We start from the raw sequence: 24,013 nt of genomic DNA on the forward strand, positions 1-24,013 counted from the left end.
CCCCACTGTATGTTATGTTTGATAAAGTTTATATTTATATACAAATATCTGGGTTTACATTGGCGCGTTTTGTTTGGTAGTTCCAAAACATCCGGTGATTTTGCAGAGAGCCACATCAAAGAGTAACCTTTTCTGGGTGTTTGGAGTCATACCTTGTGGGATTGGTAATAATCTGAGAAAGATTTAGGGAGTCCCATTGCTTTAGGACTTGGTCAGGTGGTTTAAGCATGTCCCAGTTTAGGTCACCTAGCAGGACAAATTCAGACTTAGTGTAAGGGGCCAGGAGAGAGCTTAGGGCAGGTAGGGTACAGGCCGGTGCCGATGGAGGACGATGGCACCTTGCAACAGGCAACAAAGTTATATTTGAAAGTTGAATACTTAAAACCAGCAAATCAAATTGTTTGGGGACAAACTTGGTGGAGACAACCGAGCACTGAAGGTGTTGCTTGGTAAAGATTGCCACTCCCCTACCTTTGGAAGATCTGTCTTGCTGAAAAAGGTTATAACTGGAAAGGTTAACATCAGTATTCAAAACACTCTTACTTAACCACATCTCAGTAATGACCAACATATCTGGATTGGAGCTGTGAACCCACACTTTCAATTGATCCATTTTAGGTAATAATATTCTAGTGTTAACAAATGTGTACATGCACATTTCCAGATATCATCAACAGTAAGACCACCAAGGCACGGCATAGGACAGTGCATCAGATGGCAACAAGATCCTGTCAGCAATGGCCCTAAGCATGTTGGGATGTTAATTGCTTAATTAACCCAGGAACCACACCTGTGTGGATGAAAGCACCTGCTTTAAATATACTTTGTATCCCTCATTTACTAAAGTGTTTCCTTAATTTTGGCAGAAAACAGTAGCTTACTATACCCATTATGCTAAAATTTGCTAGTGGTTCTTCAGTATTTGCTCTTTGGGGGCTCCCAAGTACATTGTATTGCTTGCCACACACATTTGCATGAGAGAAGATCCCGATATGTGTCAGAAGGCGTTTCGAATGTCGTGGACGAATCTGTCTACTGTACTAGCAAAAAACGTGTGTGTGCACACCCGATTGGATGACATGTCCTCTACCATCAACGATTGGTCAATGTCAGTCATCGTGGTCTAGGATTGGTCTATCTGTGGGATTAGGAAGTGGTGTTCAAGGGTCAGGGGTTGCTAGCTGTTGTCTTAAACTGCGAACGATATTAGCTAAGTACAGCTGATCGTTGCTATTTATTAACAAGCTTCAAAGACCGGGAACACGTACATGTAACTAGCTGAAAAAATATTTATATCAAAGCATAGTGAAGCCTACCGGCGTTAACGTTATAGCTAGCATGTTAACTTTAGCTGTTAGAAATCATTATATATATATATTTTAAGCTGCACCGTCCTTTCAATTATTATTTATTTTGTGGGCTTTGTCCTAATGAATGTTAGTTAGCAGTGTATGCACGAGAAGAATAATCCTGTAATTTAATGTTTAACATTAGCCACTGAGCAAATTTGGTTAATTAGCTGGCTAGCAATCGTTAGCTTGTTGTCGAAAGGGTCATTAAATACTACGAGGATGATTTTGCCTATGGTGATTCTCCTAATAGTTTTCTCACACGGAACAACAGCTGGTAAGTTAAAAAAAAAAAAAAGTCAGCCAGGTAGATATCAACATTAACTATTTGACAGATTGTGTAACGCTAGTGCTGGCTAGCATTGCATTAGCTAGCAAGCTTGTCATTTTCTGAGGCACTAACGTCAGTTATCATTACTGTCAGCAGGAAAGTGCTTTATTCTACGTCGTCTTGTTCTTTAGATGAATATTGTTTGTCAGCTGATGCACAATACAGAATCAATGACTTTTTTCTTTGATATTGTCTTTCTGCAGATGAAGAGCCAGAGGGGAATAATGATCATGCTCCTGAATTGAAGGTAGCTAGCAGTAACTTAAAAATGAACCTGCTGTGCCCTTTTCTATTGCATTTAGACGTGGAAGTAGGCCTACCTAGGTTTTTCAAATTTTATATAAGAAGCTGTTTGGTATCATGCAAGTAAAAGTATAGGTTAGCTTTATACATGGCAAAAGCAGATTTGCTTTGCGAAGAACCAACCATAAGAAAACATGTGTATTGCCTTAGTTTCACTCAAATCCACTAACCTTCAGGCTAATGACAATATAATAAGTTATTACATCATGTAACCCCTCAATCCTCTCACATTGCTTGTTTTCCCCTTCTAGTCTTACCATGAGCCCAACTCTGAGGAGGATGAGGTCCCAGTAGGTGCCAGGATTGTAGCAGGAATGGTGACTGCCCCCAGGGAGGCCGAGGGGGAGAGAAGACTCGATGGTGGGGTCCAGGAAGGTGGGGTCCAGGAAGGTGGGCTGGAGGGGGAAGAGAAGGAGGACTTGCCCACTCAGCCTCCTCCCGTCGAGGAAAGGCCTAAAGAGGGTAAGGATCCGGAAGATGGCCTTTATTGGCCAGGTGTCACTAGTGGCCATTGCAGTTTGATTTCTATGACATGTCTGTCTTGACTAATAAAGTAATTGTGGAATGTTACATGGAGATGTTTCATATCTATGTAGTAATTCATTATATTTGTCTGCAATCCACTGACAGTTTAACTCCATAGATTTCAGCTACCCCACATTTATACATCTAGAACTGGGTACATGTTTGTAGTGACAACATCTTGGCTGAGAACATTGAGGAAGCATTTTGAGAAACTGGGACAAACTAAGCTTTGCTGACACCTGGCCTTGAGCATGGCAACAATGCGGTGTCTTTTTGAACTTGCACTCAGTGAAACGGTTGGCCCTCACGGGAAATTAAAACATGCTTGCACCTGTGACATCTCTGAAAGTACTCTGGTGAAGGGTATATGCACCATTTGCACACTGTACTGTAGGGTTTCTTTCATGATTTATCCAGACTGGTTCAGTCTTTAGCTTAACTTTTAAAACAGATTTGAGCTTCAATTTGTTGATGTTTGCCACATGTTAATCACCATCCATCTGCTTCCTGTCAGTGTTTTTTGCTTAAACATACCATCCTGCCCCTGTGATTTTTGGTTGATGCAGTTCCTGTGGTGAATGGCGGCACAGCCAATGGTAAGCCCTGTCTCTTCCCCTTCCTCTTCCTGGGGAAGGAGTATGTGGACTGTACCACCGATGGCCGGGGGGACGACCGCCTGTGGTGCGCCACCACCTACGACTACGACAGGGACAAGAGATGGGGCTTCTGTGAGAGTAAGTCTCCCTTAAAGCATACATGTGTAAAAAAAAAATTGTTTTTCCTGTTTCTCTGCCTTAGAGGGAATCAGACATGGACACACTACTTACGTGCCTGAAACAAATTGTTCTTGGCGGATGAATAATGTTGCTTTGTTTAGGGTTGCAAAAATACCTGCAATTTACCAAAGTTACTAGAATCTTTGTACATTTGGTGATTTTATAGTTGAGTACCTTTTTAAAATGATGCATTTGTGTGTTCATTTTTTTATATCTGTCCATATTGTCTTGAGTGTCTAGTGGAAATACCTTATTCTTAAAGAGTAAATAGCCTAATTATTTTCTATTCACTTTTCAATGAAGCAACTCTTCCAGCTATTGTAATTTTTCATAACTGCCACCAGTTTGGCGCCAAAACATTTACAAAGACATTTGTACATAGTAAAATAAGTGTGTAATTATAAGGGATATTTCATAATGAAACCTTCATATTCAACACCAATGATATATTTAGGATGTTTTACAGCTTTGCCATTCTATTTTTTAAGAATCATTTTATATATTTTACATGTGATAAGGCCACATAGAGGGCCGGAAATAAGATACTTGTGATAATTTGAAGTACCAAAAAAGGCCACTAGATGCCATTTGATAAAATTCCCCCAAAAACCAATAAAGTTACACAAAAATCTGGTAGTTTACTGGTAAACTTAGGAAGTTTCCAGAAATATACCCTCTTTGCAACTCTAGTTGTGTTGTATATTGTAGCGGAAGAGCAGGTGGAGCAGAGGCATCTAGCGGAGGAGACCGAAAAGGAGTACCAGACAGCCCTCCGCATGATCAACGGAACCAACCGGAAGAGCCAGAAGAAAGAGTGAGCTCTCCCTCTTCTCCTCTTCATTGTCTCGTCTACAGTGTTCACCTTTAATGTTCATGAGTGTGTTTGCTGACAGCAAGAACACTCTAGAAATCCCACATAGTCTTATCGTTCTTCCTCTTGCTTAAGAGTTTCACTAAAAACACCCCACTTCAATACAGGTATGACTTTCTTTTTTTTGCAGGTTAGTGTCATTAGGTCCTAATCTATGGATTTCACGTGACTGCGAATACAGATATGCATCTGTTGGTCACAGATACCTTTTAAAATAAAGGGTAAGGGCTGTGGATCAGAACCATCTGGTGTGACCACCATTTGCCTCATGCAACGCGACACATCTCCTTCGCAAAGAGTTGATCAGGCTGTTGGTTGTGGCCTATGGGAATGTTGTCCCGCTCTTCAGTGACTATGCGAAGTTGCTGGATATTGGCGGGAACTGAAACACACTGTCGTACACGTCGATCCAGAGCATCCCAAACATGCTCAATGGGTGACATGTCTGAGTATGCAGGCCATGGAAGAACTGGGACATTTTCAGCTTCCAGGAATTGTGTACCCATCCAAGCAATGATGGGGCCGTGGATTATCATGCTGAAACATGAGGTGATGGCGGCAGGTGAACGGCATGACAATGGGCCTCAGGATCTCGTCCTGGGATCTCTTTGCATTCAAATTCCCATCAATAAAATGCATTTGTGTTCGTTGTCCATAGCTTATGCCTGCCCATACCATAACCCCACTGCCAACATGGGACACTGTAGCGTGGTTACACATGGTCTGCGGTTGTGAGGCCGGTTGGACATACTGCCAAATTCTCCAAAATGACGATGGAGGCAGCTTATGGTAGCGAAATTAACATTAAATTCTCTGAAAACGGCTCTGTTGGACATCTCTGCAGTCAGCATGCCAATTGCACGCTCCCCCAGCTTGAGATATCTGTGGCCATTGTCTGGTGACAACTGCACATTTTAGTGTCCTTTTATTGTCCCTAGCACAAGGTGCACCTGTGTAATGATCATGCTATTTAATCAGCTTCTTGATATCCCACACATGTCAGGTGGATGGATTTATCTTGAAAAAAGAGAAATGCTCACCTACAGGGATGTAAGCAAATTGGTGCCTTTGTGCATGTGAAACATTTCTGTATTCTCTTATTTCAGCTCATGAAACATGGGACCAACATTTTACATGTTTAGTTTATATCTTTGTTCAATATATTTAGGATTGCCATAAACGTGTTGAATATTTACTGACTCTAGACATTTCAGCTTTTCATTTGTAATGTCAAAAAACATAATTCCACGAACATTATGTGGTGTTGTCTATCTGTCCAGTGAAACAAAATGCCAATTTAATATATTTTAATTTCATACTGTAATACAACCTTCCTCCTATTCTTCATCTTATTCCTCACCAGGTTGTATGAGAAGCTATTGAAGGTTGCCGGCAAGGGCCACCACAAGGCCATGGAGAAGGTGGCCTACGCCATGCTGTTTGGGGACTACTTGGCCCAGAACATCCCTAAGGCCAAGGAGTTATTTGAGAAACTGGCCCTGGAGGGCTCCCCCAAAGCTCAGATGGTAATGGAACATTCCTATTTAAACTTAATGGCTCCAGGGTAGTCTCATTGACCACTTTACATGTGCATCGTATTCCAGGTTATAACTCATATCCCGCTTAATGTCTTATTCGGGAATAAGCTGTTCAAGTATCCATGAATAAACAGAATATTCCTAATTGATATTCATATGGGTTAAATGGAATAGTTACTGAAAAATGTAGCGTTATATAACGCTCCTGCAGAATTATATATTTCTTGCAGTAAAACGATACAACAGAAGATAAATGTTTTTTTCCCCCCCATTTAGCGTCACTTGAGAAATGCGTTTTCTTTGACACTGTTATGCAAACTGACAGCATTTGCGCCCAAGATGAACTGAAATCTTATCAGAAACATGTTTCAAAGTTTTCTCAGCTTTTCATTTCCTTAACCGTCAACTGATGACATTTGGACATTTTGCACAGGACCCAGCGTTCCATTGTTTTGGACTCCCTGGTCCCTAAATGGAAAAAGCCAAATTTAGCTGTGTTAAATAGGTTACTAATGCATTAATTCTATCAATGTAAGACATTCTGGTGAGCACTACTTTATTTAGTCTTCTAGGACAACAAGTTATGACAGAAGAGAAGCTGCACGTATCTAACTGTAGTTGACAAACAAATGGCCTTACCAAATATCAGATAATATAATATGGCCTACCAAATGTCGGAAATCATAAGTTGTCTAAATTAGGGGTGAAAGTAGGCTGTATGGAGCATGAGCAAAATATATTATGGAATTATGGTGGACCGAACTGCGCAAGTAGCCTGCTTTCTTTAGTGATTTGTTTGACAAAGATGAAAACATTATTATTATTATTTTTTTTTACCTTTATTTAACCAGGTAGGCTAGTTGAGAACAAGTTCTCATTTGCAACTGCGACCTGGCCAAGATAAAGCATAGCAGTGTGAACAGACAACACAGAGTTACACATTGAGTAAACAATAAACAAGTCAATAACACAGTAAAAAAAGAAAAAAAAGGAGTCTGTATACATTGTGTGCAAAAGGCATGAGGTAGGCGAATAATTACTATTTAACAGATTAACACTGGAGTGATAAATGATCAGATGGTCATGTACAGGTAGAGATATTGATGTGCAAAAGAGCAGAAAAGTAAATAAAAACCGTATGGGGATGAGGTAGGCATAATTGGGTGGGCTATTTACCGATAAGACTATAATCACAATCAGAGGATATTGGTCTGCATTTAAACGTGGTCATTGAGACGATGGAGTTTCAGGTTGTCTCCAGGAATTGTGTAAGATGTCAACATGCCCCTTTTAAGGGATAGTGCGAGACTGGGGCAATTTTTTTTCATCCTTAACCACAGTCAGATAAACACTTGAATATACCATTTTTAGTCTCCATGCAGTTTGGAGGTAAGTTGAAGGTAGTTTCTATGGCGATTGCTAACTAGCATTGGCACAATGACTGGAAGTCTACGGGATAAGATAGCGTTGACGCAATCAGCTAGCTGATCCCATTGACTTCCAGTCATTGTGTAACGCTAGATCATGCGGCCCTCGTGTGGGGGATCTGATTTGTTGTTTACATCCCACCACCACGTGATTTGGTTGCTTGTAGCTCACCACTGCCAACAATTGGTCTGCATGGCTAGCTAATACAGAGTAGATTCTCCATATGACGTTGAGAAATAGTGGGTTATGGGTAGTTTAGAAGGTGTCCGGAAATAAATATACACATTTTAAAAAAAATAAAAGAAGTTATAGGTAACCAGATCGTGACTACGACTAAGTTACTGAGTGTTAGACCACAGTGTTACTTTGAGTAAAATCTCATGCGTCCTACCATTTTAATTAATTGCCCAAATCTCGCACTATCCCTACAACTGTAGTCCTATTGGGCCATTTACACATTCTCTGTAGCTGCTTAAGGCTACCGGCATGTAGATTTTGTTAAAATTACTGATTTGACCTTGGTTTTTCAATGGGAGTCATTCGTTGATGAACAACAGAGTTGATAGCCCATCAAATAATGCACAATGACAGGCTTTTTACATATGCAACTCGCTTAAAAGAAGTCGGTAGACTCGAATTGAACTTTTGACGGACAAAAACGGACAACTGATGAATGCATATATGATTTCATTCGTGTTTATGCGTCTCTGTGTGGTTGTAGGTAACCTAACGCTCCACCCTGTACTTCCTATAGGCACTTGGCTTCTTGTACGCTGCTGGGTTAGGCGTGAACTCCAGTCAAGCAAAGGTACCAACACCCAGCCTTTCCACTTTCTCTCCCCAAAACACTCCTTTTTCCACGTAGCCTATATACTGATCAAAAGCTCTGTTTGTTCAGAGGTAGCTTTTGTAGTAGAGCAGGGCGACATGGACACTCATCCATATTACGATAAATTGACTGAATTATAATAAGTACAACTATGAGTTTATAACATTACAGTGCACCACAATTTTTTTTTTTTAATTTTTTTTTTTTATAACCCTTAACTATTACTACCATTTTAAATGTTGTAGCTATCAATTGTCCCATTTAACAATTACTTATATTAGTAAACTTATTTCATATTACTCTAGTAGGGCCCGATAGGTTATTTATCGTAATGAACGATGTCAGCAGAAAGTCCACAATAAGTTGTCTGTTTGGTCGATGTTGATTATCTTTGGTTTATCGTCCCAGCTCTATTTCCTAGATGATGTCAAAGTTGGCTGCTAAGCCTGGAATGTAAAGCATAACCCTCCAACTCTGTTTCAGGCGTTGGTTTACTATACCTTTGGGGCTTTGGGCGGAAACCTGGTGGCTCATATGATTCTGGTGAGCTACTTCTGCTCTTTGTATCTTTGAGTAGAGAAGCCTTAATAATGTCTCTTGTTCTTCCTTCTGGATATAATGATTGACCTTTCCCTCCTATGCTACCGTTCTCTCTTTAGGGATACCGATACTGGGGTGGTGTGGGCGTACCACAGAGCTGCGAATCAGCACTGACGCACTACAGACTGGTGGCCAATCACGGTAGGAGGCCACCCCCTCTCAACCAATGAACATCTTTCACTGTCTCAGATGAGTTTGTCTCAGTAGCTAGGTTTCTATACAATAGGTGGAAGATTTTCACGTGAATATTTTCGTCATATTGACTTGTTGCGGATAAAACGAAGTGCATTTTTTTTTTTTTTTTTTTTACTGTTGCGGTTAAATTCCCATCGCATTTTCAACTCTACTGATGGTTCTGCCACCAAAAATGTTGCGTAATTTAGCAAATGTGCTCACTATGGTCATGGCACGTGTGCTCTTGCCAACAGCTCATGGATACAGTGCAGATGATGAGATTATGAAAACAAGAGCAAGATTATTTTTATCAAATTGCAGGCAAGCATTGATCATCATGTCACCAGAATAATAACCTATTTATTGTCTGGGAGCATCAAGCTCATCACGGTGCATTTTCACCACCCTGTGACTTTCTTGTAATTTTATTTCCTCTGTTTGCCTAATAAACTACATGCTTTCCAGAGTCATTGTGGGAGAACCACGCAGCATATCATCGCATGACTCCAAGTTTACTTAGCATAATACATTTTACAGACACAAAAAGATCCCATCTTGTCTAAAGCATTTTGTCGACATTTGGAGTGTTTACTGACAAATTTGCTGTTTCCATCAGGCCTGTCGTGAAATGTTTTATCCAACATGTACTTGACTCGCATAAAAAGGTTGGATGGAAACCTGGTTAGTGTTTTGAATTGAGAAGACCTGCATTTGAAAAGCCCTACATTGTAGGTGCTGCACACTGACGAAAGGAAAGGCTGCATTCAAAAAAGTAACTTTTTGATTCACAGCGCAAGTTTATGGCAGCAAGATTTGAGTCCTGAGGCTTTCCTTAGGCGTTATGCAAAGAGCAGTGAGTTTTTAATTCCTTCTCTCCTTAACCTCCAGTGGCCAGTGACGTGTCCCTGACTGGGGGCAGTGCGGTGCAGAGGGTGCGTCTGCTGGACGAGGTGGAGAACCCGGGCTCTACCAGCGGCATGCTGGAGGAAGACCTGATCCAATACTACCAGTTCCTGGCTGAGAAGGGAGATGTCCAGGCCCAGGTTAGGGTTCAGATGGGGCACACTGCTCTTATGAGGTTTTTTCTTTTTCTGCGTAGGAAATTTTTTAGGATTCTTTGCGATGGAAAAGGCATTCCGTGTCAACTTGAATGACTAAAACTAAGTATAAAGTATGTAGAAAAAGTTAATGGACCTATATATATTTTTTTCTTATAATGTGATATTTGTGTGATATATTTGTGTGATAAATGTGATATAACTATATAAAAGCCAGGACAGGGGTGTCAAATTCAATCGCAGCACGGGCCATATTGGGGAAAAACACAACATGCATATAAATACCACCAAAACTGGACTTTAAAAAAAAAAATGGTTCTTCATAATGTCCACTTATAAACGTACAATATGAACGCGTACTGGCTGGCTTGTAGGTGGGTGGGTCTGGGACGAGGGGTATGTGTCAATGCACTTCCATTTGGTGCGCAGCATGTTGGCAGTGCTTGCTGGAACTTGTAGTACAGTGTGTTGGTGGCTGTATGTAAGTGGGCCAAAATGAATTGACAACCTAAATCCAGCCTGCGCAATGATATATAAATGTCACTAGCCAGATGGCCCATGGGCCTTGTGTCTGACATGTGAGCTAGACAGTCTGAGAAATTCTGTAAATGATGAGTTCAGGAGTATATTTGGCAGCGAGGCATTATGCCGTTCCTCGTGGGAGTTGATGGAAATATTCTAATTATCTCATTTTAAAGTTTCTCTGGTGATTGCATGATAATGAGTTAGCGGGTTATGATTGAAAAGCTGGGCCCTGGTCAAAAGTGGTACACCATGTAGGGTTTAGGGGGCCATTTGGTACTCCAATGTGGTGTTTTGTGCTATGACCCCATGATTTGCTCCCAACAGGTGGGACTGGGCCAGCTGCATCTGCACGGTGGTCGGGGGGTGGAGCAGAACCACCAGGTAACCTTTCCCTGACCAATTTTCAACCTTGTTCAAACACTACAGGTGTAGGATCTTAATTTGATCACCCTGTGCAGGAAATTTAAAACTTGTAGTGTATTTGAAGTTTAAAAAGGCATCTGAAGTTTGTCATATCCACTTGATTTTCCCGAGCAAAAAATGTATCAACCCTAAAAAACGTTATAATTATTTTCCTACATCTGTCATCCTGTATTTAGTGTGAAGTTCATGTGTGGAGATGTTTTTTTGTCGACAGCGAGCCTACGATTACTTCAACCAGGCCGCGAATGCTGGGAACACGCACGCCATGGCCTTCCTTGGGAAGGTAAGATTATGACATGATCTTATAGGCCTGTAGCACTGTGGAGAAATAAGCAAGTAACTCTACCTTACTCTGTGGCTGTGCTACCATTCAGTGGTTTCTCTTACTCTGTTTTCATTTGTTCTCTTCACTCTCTTTTTCTCTCACTATCTTTCAGATGTACTCGGAGGGCAGTGAGTACTTGTCTCAGAACAATGAGACGGCCCTGCAGTACTTCAAGAAGGCCTCTGACCTGGTGAGTAACCAAACCTTGACTTAGAATTGACATTCTATATCTGTGGTCCAACCATGGATTGTTAGGCATCCATAATAATATCTATATAGCTCTGTTTGGTTCTTTTTTACTAATGTCAAACCATTCACTCCTATGGATATCTTGGACATAGCCCACAGTGCCTGTACTGAATGTAACAATCCTCTACTTATAGTGGTCAAACTGTAGGACAGAAACATTCCTATACTGTACATAGATTTTCAATGCACATGCTATTTCAGGATCAATCTGTTATATTAATAGTACATTTTAACAAGTTTATATATATGGTTTTTTCAAGAGTGCACTATTATTTTCAATACTTATTGTTGTGTCTTGGGTGGTTTCTGTCTCTTTGATGTCGCTACTCGCTGTTCTTGTCCCCTAGGGTAACCCTGTTGGGCAGAGTGGGCTGGGCATGGCGTACCTGTACGGGAGAGGTGTGCCAGTGGTGAGTGACTGCTCTCCCTCTGCAATTCTACACATTTTGCTTTGGGGTGGAGACAAATGTTTGCAGTTTTTAATATGATATCCGTGTGAGAGGGACTAACAAAATCAATCCATGCCCCCTGGTTGGTATTTCGACTATGATTACTTCAAGTTTATATAGCTGGCCGCTAGACTAACTTAACCAATCTAAAAAAATATTAGCTGTCAGTAGCTATGTTTCCATGAACATATATATATATATATTTTTGTTTTGTTTTTGTAGACACTTAGAACGTTGCCATAGAGAATATAGGCGACAATTGCCTGCTTGGGTGCGTTTCCATTTTAACTATGTGTTGTGTTGATAAAAACAACGACGTAATAACGTTACACCCAAAAACAAATAAAAATGGAATAGTTGAAGTGTTTGCCATTACCCGTTTAGTCAAATTGCGTATGAATAAATTGGCGACTGCCTGTGTGCCCTCCCACCGATCTTTCATGTCTCAGGTAACCTGCGAAAGCCAGCATGGATAGAATACTATAATTGACCAATATTTGCCATATTCTAATAATTATCATGTGGCAACGTATCATAGATCTGTAATAATTGGATGGTGAAACTTTCATTCAGCCAACCAGAAAAGCAAGGCAAAGCAATTCAGGCATTCTTGAAAGTCAGAACAATCCTTGTCCTGCAAAGAAACATTATTTTTATAGTTCCATTTTATTTTGCAAGCAGTAGGCATTTAGAATGAAATGTGGAGTGTAGCTTACAGTTAAATGATATCACGTGTCCTGCATACCTTAAAGTATTCAGCAAATATTTATTCGATAAACAGTTTCCATTTGTCGCAAGCTTAACAAAAGAAAAGTACACCCCTGTCGAATGAATAAAAATGCTGTTGATTTTTACAAACTTTCTCCTATGTCTGCTGTTACCATGATGCAATTATTATTTTTGCGACATTGACCCAGGTTTATTTTGACAAAAGCAATGGAAACCTGCCTACTGACTGACATAGAGAACTGCTGATGCACAACCAAATTTGCACTTTTTCTTTTGTATTTTACTATTCTAACTCTCAACAGTAAGTTGAGACCCCCACTTTAATTTGACATTTTTTGGGGGGGTTGGAATTGATCGATCCGACAGTTGCCTGTCCCTGCTTTGCCCTGTGGTTACATTCCTAAATTGAGCTTTTGTAGACATTGGCATAGGCAATAGAATCCAGCAGCCGTGTACTTTAGGTTTACAGTGCATTTGGAAAGTATTCAGACCCTTTGCTATGGGACTTGAAATTTTAGCTCAGGTGCATTCTGTTTCCATTGCTCATCCTTGAGATGTAGAAACAACTTGATTGGAGTCCACCTGTGGTAAATTCAATTGATTGGACATGATTTGGAAAGGAACACACCGGTCTATATAAGGTCCCACAGTTGACAGTGCATGTCAGAGTTAAAAACCAAGCCATGAGGTCAAAGGAATGTTTGTAGAGCGCCGAGACGGGATTTCTGCAGCATTGACGGTCCACAAGAACACACTGGCCTCAATCATTCTTAAATGGAAGGCGTTTGGAACTACCAAGACTCTTTCTAGAGCTGGCTGCCCAGCCAAACTGAGCAATTGGGGGTGAAGGGCCTTGGTCAGGCAGGTGACCAAGAACCCAATGGGCACTGACAGAGCCCCAGAGTTCCTCTGTGGAGATTGGAAAACCTTCCAGACGGACAAGCATCTCTACAGCACTCCACCAATCAGGCCTTTATGGTAGAGTGGCCAGACGGAAGCCACTCCTCAGTAAGAGGCACACGACAGCCCGCTTGGAGTTTGCGAAAAGGCACCTAACCATGACCATGAGAAAAAAGATTCTCTGGTCTGATGAAACCAAAATTGAACTCATTTGGCTAAATGCCAAGCGTTACGTCTGGAAGAAACCTGGCACCACTCCCCATCCAACCTGACAGAGCTTGAGAGGATCTGCAGAGAAGAATGGGAGAAATCCCCAAATACAGGTGTGCCAAGCTTGTAGCGTCATACCCAAGAAGACTTGAGGCTGTAATTGGTGTCAAAGGTGCTTCAACAAAGTCCTGAGTAAATGGTCTGAATACTTATGTAAATGTGATATTTCCTTTTTTATTTATTTTTTATAAACATTTGCTAAAATGTGTTAACCAGTTTTTGCTTTGTCATTATGGGGTATTTTGTGTATAGATAGATGAGGGCATGGGGCACAATTTAATACATTTTTGAATAAGGCTGTAACATAACAAAATGTGGAAACCGTGAAGGGGTCAGAATGCACTGTATGTCGGTATTTCCTGTGTGATTTACACAATCTTGTGTGTGTGTCCATCCTCCAGAATTACGAGTTGGCACTGAAGTACTTCCAGAAAGCAGCAGAGCAGGGCTGGGTGGATGGACAGCTTCAGCTGGGCACCATGTACTACAGTGAGTGTGGGACTGTGTGTGTGTGTATAGACCACCCCTTTATTTCTGTTGTTGTATAAAGCAGCCTTACCCCTTTTGGTTTCCTGGAAGTGCAATGTTAGTTGCCCACCAACGTTCTGCTCCCAACTCTGCACTCTTTGCAGCAGGGGTGTTATCAGCGGGGTGTCAACTGCTACTCATGAAATATGATTGGCCACCCCATTCTCATTGGGTCAGAGTGCTGTCAATCTGGTTCAGAAAAAATTTCCTCACTGGAAAATGTCTTGTTTTTCTCTTCACAAAACAGGTCCTAACAGGTCCTGATCATCAAAGTGAAAACATTTGAACAAATACGCCTGTCTAATGCAACAATGCTGTAAAGTTAGTAAGAAGGGATATACACCTTTTCAAATATATTTATTTAACCTTTATTTAACCAGGAAGGTCTCATTGAGATTTAAAATCTATTTTTCAAGAGCGTCCTGGCCAAGATGGGCAGCACCAAATCATTACAAAAATTACAGACACAACATGAAAAACTACAGAATTCACAAGAGTATAACAAAATCAATAACAGCCAATTTAAAAACATTGACAGGTCAGGGAATCAGTCTCAACATCATTCATCAGTGATTTAAAAATACCAATCGGGACAAGTTCTTCCAGTTTAAAAGTGATTTGTCAGTCGTTCCAAGACGATGGCGCAGAGTACATAAAAGCCCTTTTACCAAATTCAGTTCGGACATTTGGAACAGTTAGTAGGATAAAGTCCAGTGAACGAAGAGAGTCCCCACCACATTTCTGAACAATAAAAATGCCCAAATAAAAAGGTAGTAAACCCAAAATGGCTTTGTAAATAAAAAATATACCAGTGCCTGAGCCTACGAGTGACGAAGGCCAGCCAACCCTGGTATACAAAGTGCAGTGGTGCGTAAGGGCTTTGCATTTTGAGATTTATTTTAAAGTGCCATGGTAAAGGGTGTCAATTGATCTCAAACACTGAGTGGAAGCATTCATATATAAAATATCCCCAGAGTCTAGTACAGGCATAAATGATTTTCTACGGATATAAAGCGCTCCGCACATCATCGTTAACAGCTGATTACAGAAATGATTGCTGATGATATGCAGTCATTGTCAATTGTCTACTTGAGTTGAGGTAATTTTCTAAAAGAAATAATGCGTTCTCTATTATGAGCCGTGACTCGCACTACTGAAACGGATGCCTTTCTCGTCAATACCACTGTTCACCATTTGCTCCTGTCTCAGCAGGGTGTTATTCCCTTTTCTAATGAGAGTTGAGACCTACAGTAACAACATTAAACAGCTAGGTCTTTTTTTTTTTAACCAGTACATACCCCCATTTGACATGTTCTCTTTTGCCCTGTATTTGATCTGTGAGCTTAAATTTGGTGGGCAGCCTTTTGTTAAACATGAAACAAAGTAGGCACCTAGACTATTGAATAAAATGCATCGTAGTTTAAGCCAATTTTCAATGCTATTTGTGATACAATTAGCTGATTTCTCATGGCCACCCATGACTGGTTTTGGTCCCCCCTTGGCCACCCCATAAACAAAATCCTAGAAATGCTATTTTTCTCCTCTTGCACACCATTTTTCTTTGTTGGGTATCTCACTCACTTTTGTCTATCCATTCCTCCTCTTCCTCCCCAGATGGCATTGGGGTGAAGCGTGACTACAAACAGGCCTTCAAGTTCTTCAATCTGGCCTCGCAGGCAGGGCACATTCTGGCATTCTACAACCTGGCCCAGATGCACGCCACAGGCACCGGCGTGTTGCGTTCCTGCCACACCGCCGTGGAGGTGAGCTAGCTAGCCATTAGCTAGCTGCTGTACTAACAGTGCATTCAGAAAGTATTCAGACCCCTTGACTTTTCACATTACTGCCTTATTCTAAAATGTATTCAATAGATTTTTTTCCCCCTAATCAAGCTACACACAATACCCCATAATGACAAAGCAAAAATGTTTTATTAGACATTTTGTCAAATTTGATAAACAGAAATATTTCATTTACATAAGTATTCAGACCCGTTACTCAGTACTTTGTTGAAGCACCTTTAGAACCAATTACAGACTTGATTCTTCTTGGGTATGACACTACAAGCTTGTCACCACTGTATTTGGGGAGTTTTTCCCATTCTTCTCTGCAGATCCTCTCAAGCTCTGTCAGGATGGATGGGGAGTGTTGCTGCACAGCTATTTTCAGGTCTCTCCAGAGATGTTAGATTGGTCTCAAGTCCAGGCTCTGGCTGGGCCACTCATGGATATTGAGACTTGTCCCGAAGCCACTCCGCGTTGTCTTGGCCGTGTGCCTACGGTCGTTGTCCTGTTGGAAGGTGATTCTTCGCTCCAGTCTGAGGTCCTGAACAGTTTTTCATCAAGGATCTCTCTCCGGTCATCGTTTCCTTGATCCTGACTAGTCTCCCAGTCCCTGCCGCTGAAAACATCCCCACGCTGCCACCACCATGCTTTACCGTAGGGATGGTGCCAGATTTCCTCCAGACGTGATGCTTGGCATTCAATCTTGTTTCTCACTGAGAGTCTTTAGGTGACTTTTGGCAAACTCCAAAGGGGTTGTCATGTGCCTTTTACTGAGAAGTGGCTTCCGTCACCATAAAGGCCTGATTGGTGGAGTGCTGCAGAGATGGTTGTTTTTCTGGAAGGTTCTCCCATCTCCACAGAAACTCTTGAGCTCTGTAAGAGTGGCCATCGGGTTTGTCACCTCCCTGACCAAGGCCATTCTCCCCCGATTGCTCAGTTTGGCCAGGCGGCCAGCTGTAGGAAGAGTCTTGTTGGTTCCAAACTTCTTCCATGTAAGAGTGAAGGAGGCCACTGTGTTCTTGTGGACCTTCAATGCCGTTTGTTTGGTACCCTGTGCCTCGACACAATCCTGTCTCGGAGCTCTATGGACAATTCCTTCGTCATGGCTTGGTTTTTACTCTGACATGCACTGTCAACTGTGGGACCTTATTTAGACAAGTGAGTGCCTTTCCAAATCATGTCCAATCAATTGAATTTACCACAGGTGGACTCCAATCAAATTGTAGTAACATCTCAAGAATGATCAATGGAAACAGGATGCACCTGAGCTCAATTTCGAGTGTCATAGGAAAGGGTCTGAATAATTATGTAAATAAGGTATTTGTTTTATTTTTAATACATTTGTACATATTGAGGAAAACAATATTTGATCAATTTTGGTCTGAATACTTTCCGAATGCACTGTAATTGGCTAGCTACAGCATTAGCCATTAACTAGCCATTTAGATAGCGCTCTATAATTGGAAAGCTGTAGGATTAGCAATTAGCTAGCTAGTTCAGACGCCCAGTGCTTCAGTTAATTAGCCAATAAGTATCAAGCAACCCTGCTACACTAGCCACCTTGGAGCTAGCCGTTAGCTAGCCTTTCACAGTTAATTAGCTTTTCGTTAGCTGTGTATTAATCGTCATTATAAACTGGGTGTTTCGAGCCCTGCATGCTGATAGCCATGGTATATCAGACCATATACCATGGGTATGACAACATTTTGTTTTTACTGCTCTAAATACATTGGTAACCAGTTTATAATAGCAATAAGGCATCCCAGGGTTTGTGGTATATTGCCAATATACCACAGCTAAGGGCTGTATCCAGGCCCTCCGCATTGCGTTGTCCCTAAGAACAGCCCTTTGCCGTGGTATATTGGCCATATACCACACCCCCTTGGGCCTTATTGCTTAAATAAGCCATCTGTTAACCTTTATCCATTAGATCAATGCATTAATCCGTCCTCTAGCTAGGCATGAACCAAATAGCTACCTGTTTAGTTATTTGTCCTCCATTAGCCGTCATCCATTAGTTAATTATTTAGCCATTTGCTACTCCATGTCAGTCATTGTTTATCCAAAACCTACTTACCCATTCTTTAGCCATTGATCCACAACCAGGTTTGGGTTAATTTTTATCCTACCAATGGTAAAAGTTCAAATCAGGCGTTGTGTAATCAGATCCTAGATCTGTGATTATGGCCAATTTCCACCTCAAATTGCCTTTTGTTCTTGTCTCTTTGTGTTTCTAACTGAATGCGTCTCTGTCTTCATATGTATGTCTGCGGGCAGCTCTTCAAGAATGTGTGTGAGCGTGGGCGCTGGTCGGACAGGCTGATGGCAGCCTACGGCAACTTCAAGGACGGCGACATGGATGGGGCGCTGGTGCAGTACCTGCTGCTGGCCGAGCAGGGCTACGAAGTGGCGCAGAGCAACGTGGCCTTCATCCTGGACCAGAGTAAGAACAAATACACAATATTTGTCATAAGAATCCCCTAGATAGCTGACAGGGGAACAGTTTTTTGTTTAGCAGCAACCATCTTAGAACCTCAGCCCAGTTCTGTTTCTCCCGCCTTCTCCCTGAACTGTGCACTTGTTCACTCCCCCGCAAGGCTTCAAAAGCATTTGGATTGCGGTAAGCATGGGCATAAGGGAGCCATGATCCTTCCTTTTTAGATGAATGAGGAGAGGGGAAGAACTACACGCTCCGGGAGGAAATTTGTTTCTATGTACATTGGTAAGACACCAGTGCTTCCACTTACCTCTGTCACCAGAGAGCACTGTGACCCTGTAACATGTGAACCAAGCATATGGCCGAGGGACTGTCTGTGGCCCGCCATCTGTTGTAATGTGTTCAGAACGCTGATCACTTAAAGGCAATGAATCCCCTGTGGTTGTTTAGATATGAAGAAATTGCGACACCATGCCAAAACATTCCATTTCTTTGTGTTCTGATATCTATTTACAGACATGACCTTTGTGAATGCGTTTTAATAAGCACTTACGATGATGTTAAACCAGTTGGTGCCATTTTGTGTTTGAACCGTGTGTGCGTGTTTCGTTTTAAGTAGAGGAGGCGCAGATCTTCAACGAGAACGAGACATACCCTCGAGCCCTTCTTCATTGGACCAGAGCAGCAGCACAGGGTTGGTTGAGCCTCCTTCATAAATCACCCTTCCATATTTTTGCTGTACTGAGCTGGTCTTTGTACCCTTCAGTAATTGTAGGGGAGGATAGTTGGATGAAGCTGGGGGAGACTGTATCTTCAACTGTGTTGCCCAGGGCCAAGCTTTTCAAAACATTTCATCCAAATCAAAATGATGTTAAATGTTAAATTCTGCTTCCCCTTCAGATGTGGTCCCTCATTTTTAGATGCAGTTTTAAGACCAATTGGAAGGATCCCATTATATGCTAAAACAAAGGTCATGGTATATGAGACCATGATATTTGGTTTATACAGTGGCTAGGATGAAGCTTGGGGACTACCACTTCTACGGTTATGGTGTTGGGAAAAGTACCCAATTGTCATACTTGAGTAAAAGTATTGATACCTTATTTTTATAGAAAGTTACTCAAGTGACAGTCACCCAGTAAAATACTACTTGATAAGTCTAAGTATTTGTTTTTTTAATATACTTAAGTATCAAAAGTAAATGTAATTGCTAAAATATACTTCGGTATCAAAAGTAAAATTACAAATACTTTCAAATTCCTTATATTAAGCAAAGAGTTTAATATAGACAGTGCCCTTCTTTAAAAAAATGTAAGGATAGCCATGTGCACACTCAGACATGATTCACCAAATATCCATTTGTGTTTAGTGAGTCTGCCAGAACATAAGCAGTAGGGATGACCATGTGTTCTCTTGATAAGTGTGTGAATTTCACAATTTTCCTGTTCTGCTAAGCATTCAAAGTGTAACGAGTACTTTGGGTTGTCTGGGGAAATTTATGGAGTACAAAGTACAATATTTTCTTTAGGAATGTAGTAAAGTAAAAGTTGTCAAAAAATATAAATAGTACAGATACCCCAAAAAACGACTTAAATAAAAATACTTTAAAGTACTACTTAAGTACTTTACACCACTGGTACTAACGTGTGTACTGTATGTTCAACTTTGTTACCCAGGTTATACAGTGGCTAGGATAAAGCTGGGGGACTACCACTTCTATGGTTATGGTACTGACGTGGACTACGAGACAGCTGTCATCCACTATAGGCTGGCCTCAGAGCAGCAGCACAGCGCTCAGGCCATGTTCAACTTGGGCTACATGCATGAGAAAGGCCTGGGCATCAAACAGGTGGGCACACGCACATAAACAAACTCATTCATACACACATGCAAACCTATAAGTTTAACCCCTTACTTTTCCCCCTCCTGTAGGATATCCACCTGGCCAAGCGTTTCTACGACATGGCTGCTGAGGCTAGTCCCGAAGCTCAGGTGCCCGTCTTCCTGGCTCTGTGTAAACTGGGCCTGGTCTACACCCTGCAATACCTGCACGACCTCAACGTGAGTGTACAGTACAGAGCACTTCCTGGATCCGGTGCCTCTGGGAGTTTCATTTCCCTGGTCGTTTCCATTTCAACTCATGGGGGCCATGCTCAATGTTTGAGGCTAACTTAATTTATTACATTTGTACAGGATTCATGGGATTGTACTATGTTTGTTCAATCTAGTCAATGCTCTCTCTCTTTCTGCTCCCTCTGACCGACCCTCTCTCTTTTTCCCCTCCCACCCTGTATCATCTCTCTCCCCCCACCAGATGAGTGAGGTGGTCAGTCAGGTGGACCTGGACCAGCTCCTGGGCCCTGAGTGGGACCTCTACCTAATGACTGTAATCGCCCTGCTGCTAGGCACCGTCATCGCCTACCGCCAGAGACAACACCAGGCAATGCCCCCGCAGCCCCTCCTCCCCCAGCCAGGCCTGCTCAGGAGCAGGCCCAGCCGGAGGCCCAACCTGAGGCCCAGGCCCAGCCCGAGGCCGAAGAGGCGCAGCAGTGAGCGATAGAGATGGAGTGGGAAGAGGGAAAGGGAAGGTGATATCCTGACCCATACCCTCTTCTCTGGGGGGGTTGGTGGGGTGGGTAAAGGCAGACTAACTTGCTCCCATCTTGGGCACCACCTTTTCCCTCCTGACTCCGGCATGTTGACCACAGACTGTAGGCTACTGAACAGGCCAGACTCGCCCTACTTAACTCTCTGTCTCTGTCAATGCTCTCAGACCTTCCAAGTTGAAGAATGAAGAAAGGAATCGGTGAGAGGGAGAGTGGAGTAGGTTGATGGACAAGGCCATGGAACAGAGGCTGTAGAAAAGACAATATAGACTCAACCTCTTAGAGTGTGACTCAGGGTACCGGCAGCAGAATCACTTCTCAGAACTAGCCACGTGGGGCGATCAAGGCATCTTCTTAATTATCGTCCGATTTGGGAATGAAACTGTCTTGTTTTGTGCGCTCTATTAGCGATTGGGCTTCGGAAACAACGGTCAGATTTTTTTTCCGCTTTTCCTTTTCAGATTTGATGTACGAGTTTAAGGTTACAACTCTACTTATCGGAAAATAAGATTCCAGATGTCTACATAAACCTTGCAATACCAACATATTCGTCAGGTGGCAGCAATCAGAACTGGGCACGTGAAGTCATCTTCATCCCCTTGTCTTTAGCGAAATATTTTTCAAAAAATAAGTTTTGTTAAGAACACATTTTGTAAGCATGTTCTGTTCATAAACTAGCTTGATAAAGAATCATTGTTTTTTTCCAGCATGCTTTTGTCAGCACATTTGCTTGATTATCAAGCGTTAAAGCTTTTTGTGTGCAAATATTTCTTTAGCACACATGAGTTGTTTCAATGCAGACGTTTTGTTCAGGATCCTATTTTGTTAGCGAATATCCTTAGTTAGCACATATGTTGAACTAATGAAGTAAACATAAACGTGCTCATTTATTTGACATCCAGTTCACAATCTTTCAGTACGTAGCTGAACTTTGGTCAATTTACTTGTTTGAGTGGACCAAGTAATGAAAGATATTGTTGTCAGTCATTTCAGCTCTGCTATGGTATGGTCAAGGATCAGAATGAAGGATAGAGAATCCTTTGCTACCCCTTCACTAGCTACCCCATTTCCTTCCTCATTGCAGCGCATGATTCTGTGTCTCAGAAGGTTTGATTCTTGATATATTATCCATATAGCCCAATACAGAGAATATCCTTGAGATAATATTGTAGAATGCTGATCCCTACCATAGATGCTCCCTTACACCAAAATCCTGAGTGAATGCATTGACGCTTGTTCCATCTACTAGTAATTGATAGTTTGTGGAACCATGCTTCATTTTTAATCCTTTTTAAACTGATTGATAAGTTGAACTGCAACAGGAAGAGATGTCATGCACAGCCTTTTTGTCAAGACTCATTAGGAGAAAGCACTGACTATTTGACTTTGTTATACATGGTTCCACTTGGGGTCATAATCGGGGTGTGACTATTGGCCCGACCCCCCCCCCCCCCCCTCCCCTATGGAGCAGGTCTTTGCTTCTCCAGCTTCTGGTTCCCTCGGCTCAGGCTTTAAGTTGTCAAGATCACAGCAATCGCCTCCTTTTATGTAGTGGCATCACATAAGCTGATTTCCACACGTTAGGAATATTTCCTGATAAGATAAATTAAAGATGTGGGTTATTGAGCCCACAATGAGGGACGCTGTACACTTGAGCAGACCTGGATCCAAATAGTCGGCCCCTGTATATTTCTTCATGTCTTATGTCAACAGCACATCAAGGACTTCATTGTCTGTCAGTTGCCGAAAGGAAAAACCCCGATTGGCATGTTTCAAAATGATTCTGTAAAATTCCCCCATTAACATCTAGTACATTGTCACAGTGACGGAGACACAGAGAACCTGCAGAAATAAAATGGTGATTTAAATGAGTTCTAATCAATGTTATCAGTAATAGGGCCAGACTCTACATTCATTTGTAAGGGAAGAGTAGTGGAAGTACAACCCTTTTAATGATTTCAGTTTTTCAGCATTTCTATGGATATCCTGTACAGTCAGCTAGTGTCAAGTGAAATCTGATTTTATTATATTTTCAAAGTTTTACACATATTTCTCAATTCTCGGACGGATTGCCAGTACTGGCCAGATTGTGTATTTATGCAATGGACAAGACACTGGTTTGTGTCAAGAACTGCAACGGTGCTGGGTTTTTCATGCTCAGCGGTTTCCCATGTGTATCAAGAATGGTCCACCACCGAAAGGACATCCAGCCTACTTGACACAACTGAAGCATTGTTGTCAACATGCTTTCGACACCTTTTTAGAGGCCAAGCGAATTGACGATGTTCTGAGGGCAAAAGGGGGAGTGCAACTCAATATTAAGGTGTTCTTAATGTTTTGTACACTCAGTGTATGTTATGGTTATAGTGACTTGACTTTTCTGTCATAATAATGGCAACAGGTTATAAACACATTGGTCAATTGATAACACTATACAGCTGTTACAGAAACCAATTTAGGAAAATGTGTTTGCTTTTGGTATTCCTTCGCCATCTACTTAAGTGTAATGACCAGATTTGGTGGGATACATTTTTTTTTAGATTCCTGATTGATTTCCAATCCTCCCAACCCTATTAAGGACAATGGTAAAGTCAGCTGTTGGACATGAGAATTATTTTATGTCATGCAATGGGGGCCCCGACCAGTCGGGGTCTCAACTTACCGTTAAGTTAGAATGGGACACGAGGTGCAAGTTCAAAATGTGGTTGTGCATCAGCAGTTTATTTTGTCAGTCACTCAATTACCCATGTTAGCTAACAATTTTTAGTTTGGTAAATTATTCTAGCCAGTTATTAAAACTTGTACTAATCAGCACGTGTTCGGTTGATATTTGGCCATCACAACAACTACTCCACCACTATCTCTCCCAAGCAAGGCTCCTATTAAAATAATGATGCTCTATGAGATGAGGAATCAGTATCCTTGTTTGGAAAACAATTCAATGAGGCACTTATTTCTGCTGTGAAGGGAGTAAATCCATTTGTATTGGATCTTTAAAAAATATAT

At 41.6% G+C, this 24,013-nt stretch overlaps 1 protein-coding gene across 1 annotated transcript; it reads left to right on the plus strand.

Annotated features, from left to right (window-relative positions):
• Positions 1–1,146: 1,146 nt before the first annotated feature.
• Positions 1,147–23,926, plus strand: LOC135505833 (protein sel-1 homolog 1-like). The gene is given in 22 exon segments (XM_064925014.1): positions 1,147–1,626; positions 1,884–1,927; positions 2,235–2,445; positions 3,075–3,242; positions 3,993–4,098; positions 5,519–5,681; positions 7,876–7,929; positions 8,434–8,493; positions 8,610–8,691; positions 9,613–9,767; positions 10,632–10,688; positions 10,945–11,013; positions 11,168–11,245; positions 11,652–11,714; positions 14,054–14,141; positions 15,795–15,943; positions 18,242–18,407; positions 19,021–19,095; positions 20,078–20,250; positions 20,334–20,462; positions 20,716–20,872; positions 20,875–23,926. Coding segments are annotated over 22 exon segments (2,382 nt in total). The 5' UTR covers positions 1,147–1,571; the 3' UTR covers positions 20,955–23,926.
• The last annotated feature ends 87 nt before the right edge of the window (positions 23,927–24,013 follow it).

The sequence above is a fragment of the Oncorhynchus masou genome, chromosome 19 (genome assembly GCF_036934945.1).
Source record: "Oncorhynchus masou masou isolate Uvic2021 chromosome 19, UVic_Omas_1.1, whole genome shotgun sequence".
NCBI lineage: Eukaryota > Metazoa > Chordata > Actinopteri > Salmoniformes > Salmonidae > Oncorhynchus > Oncorhynchus masou.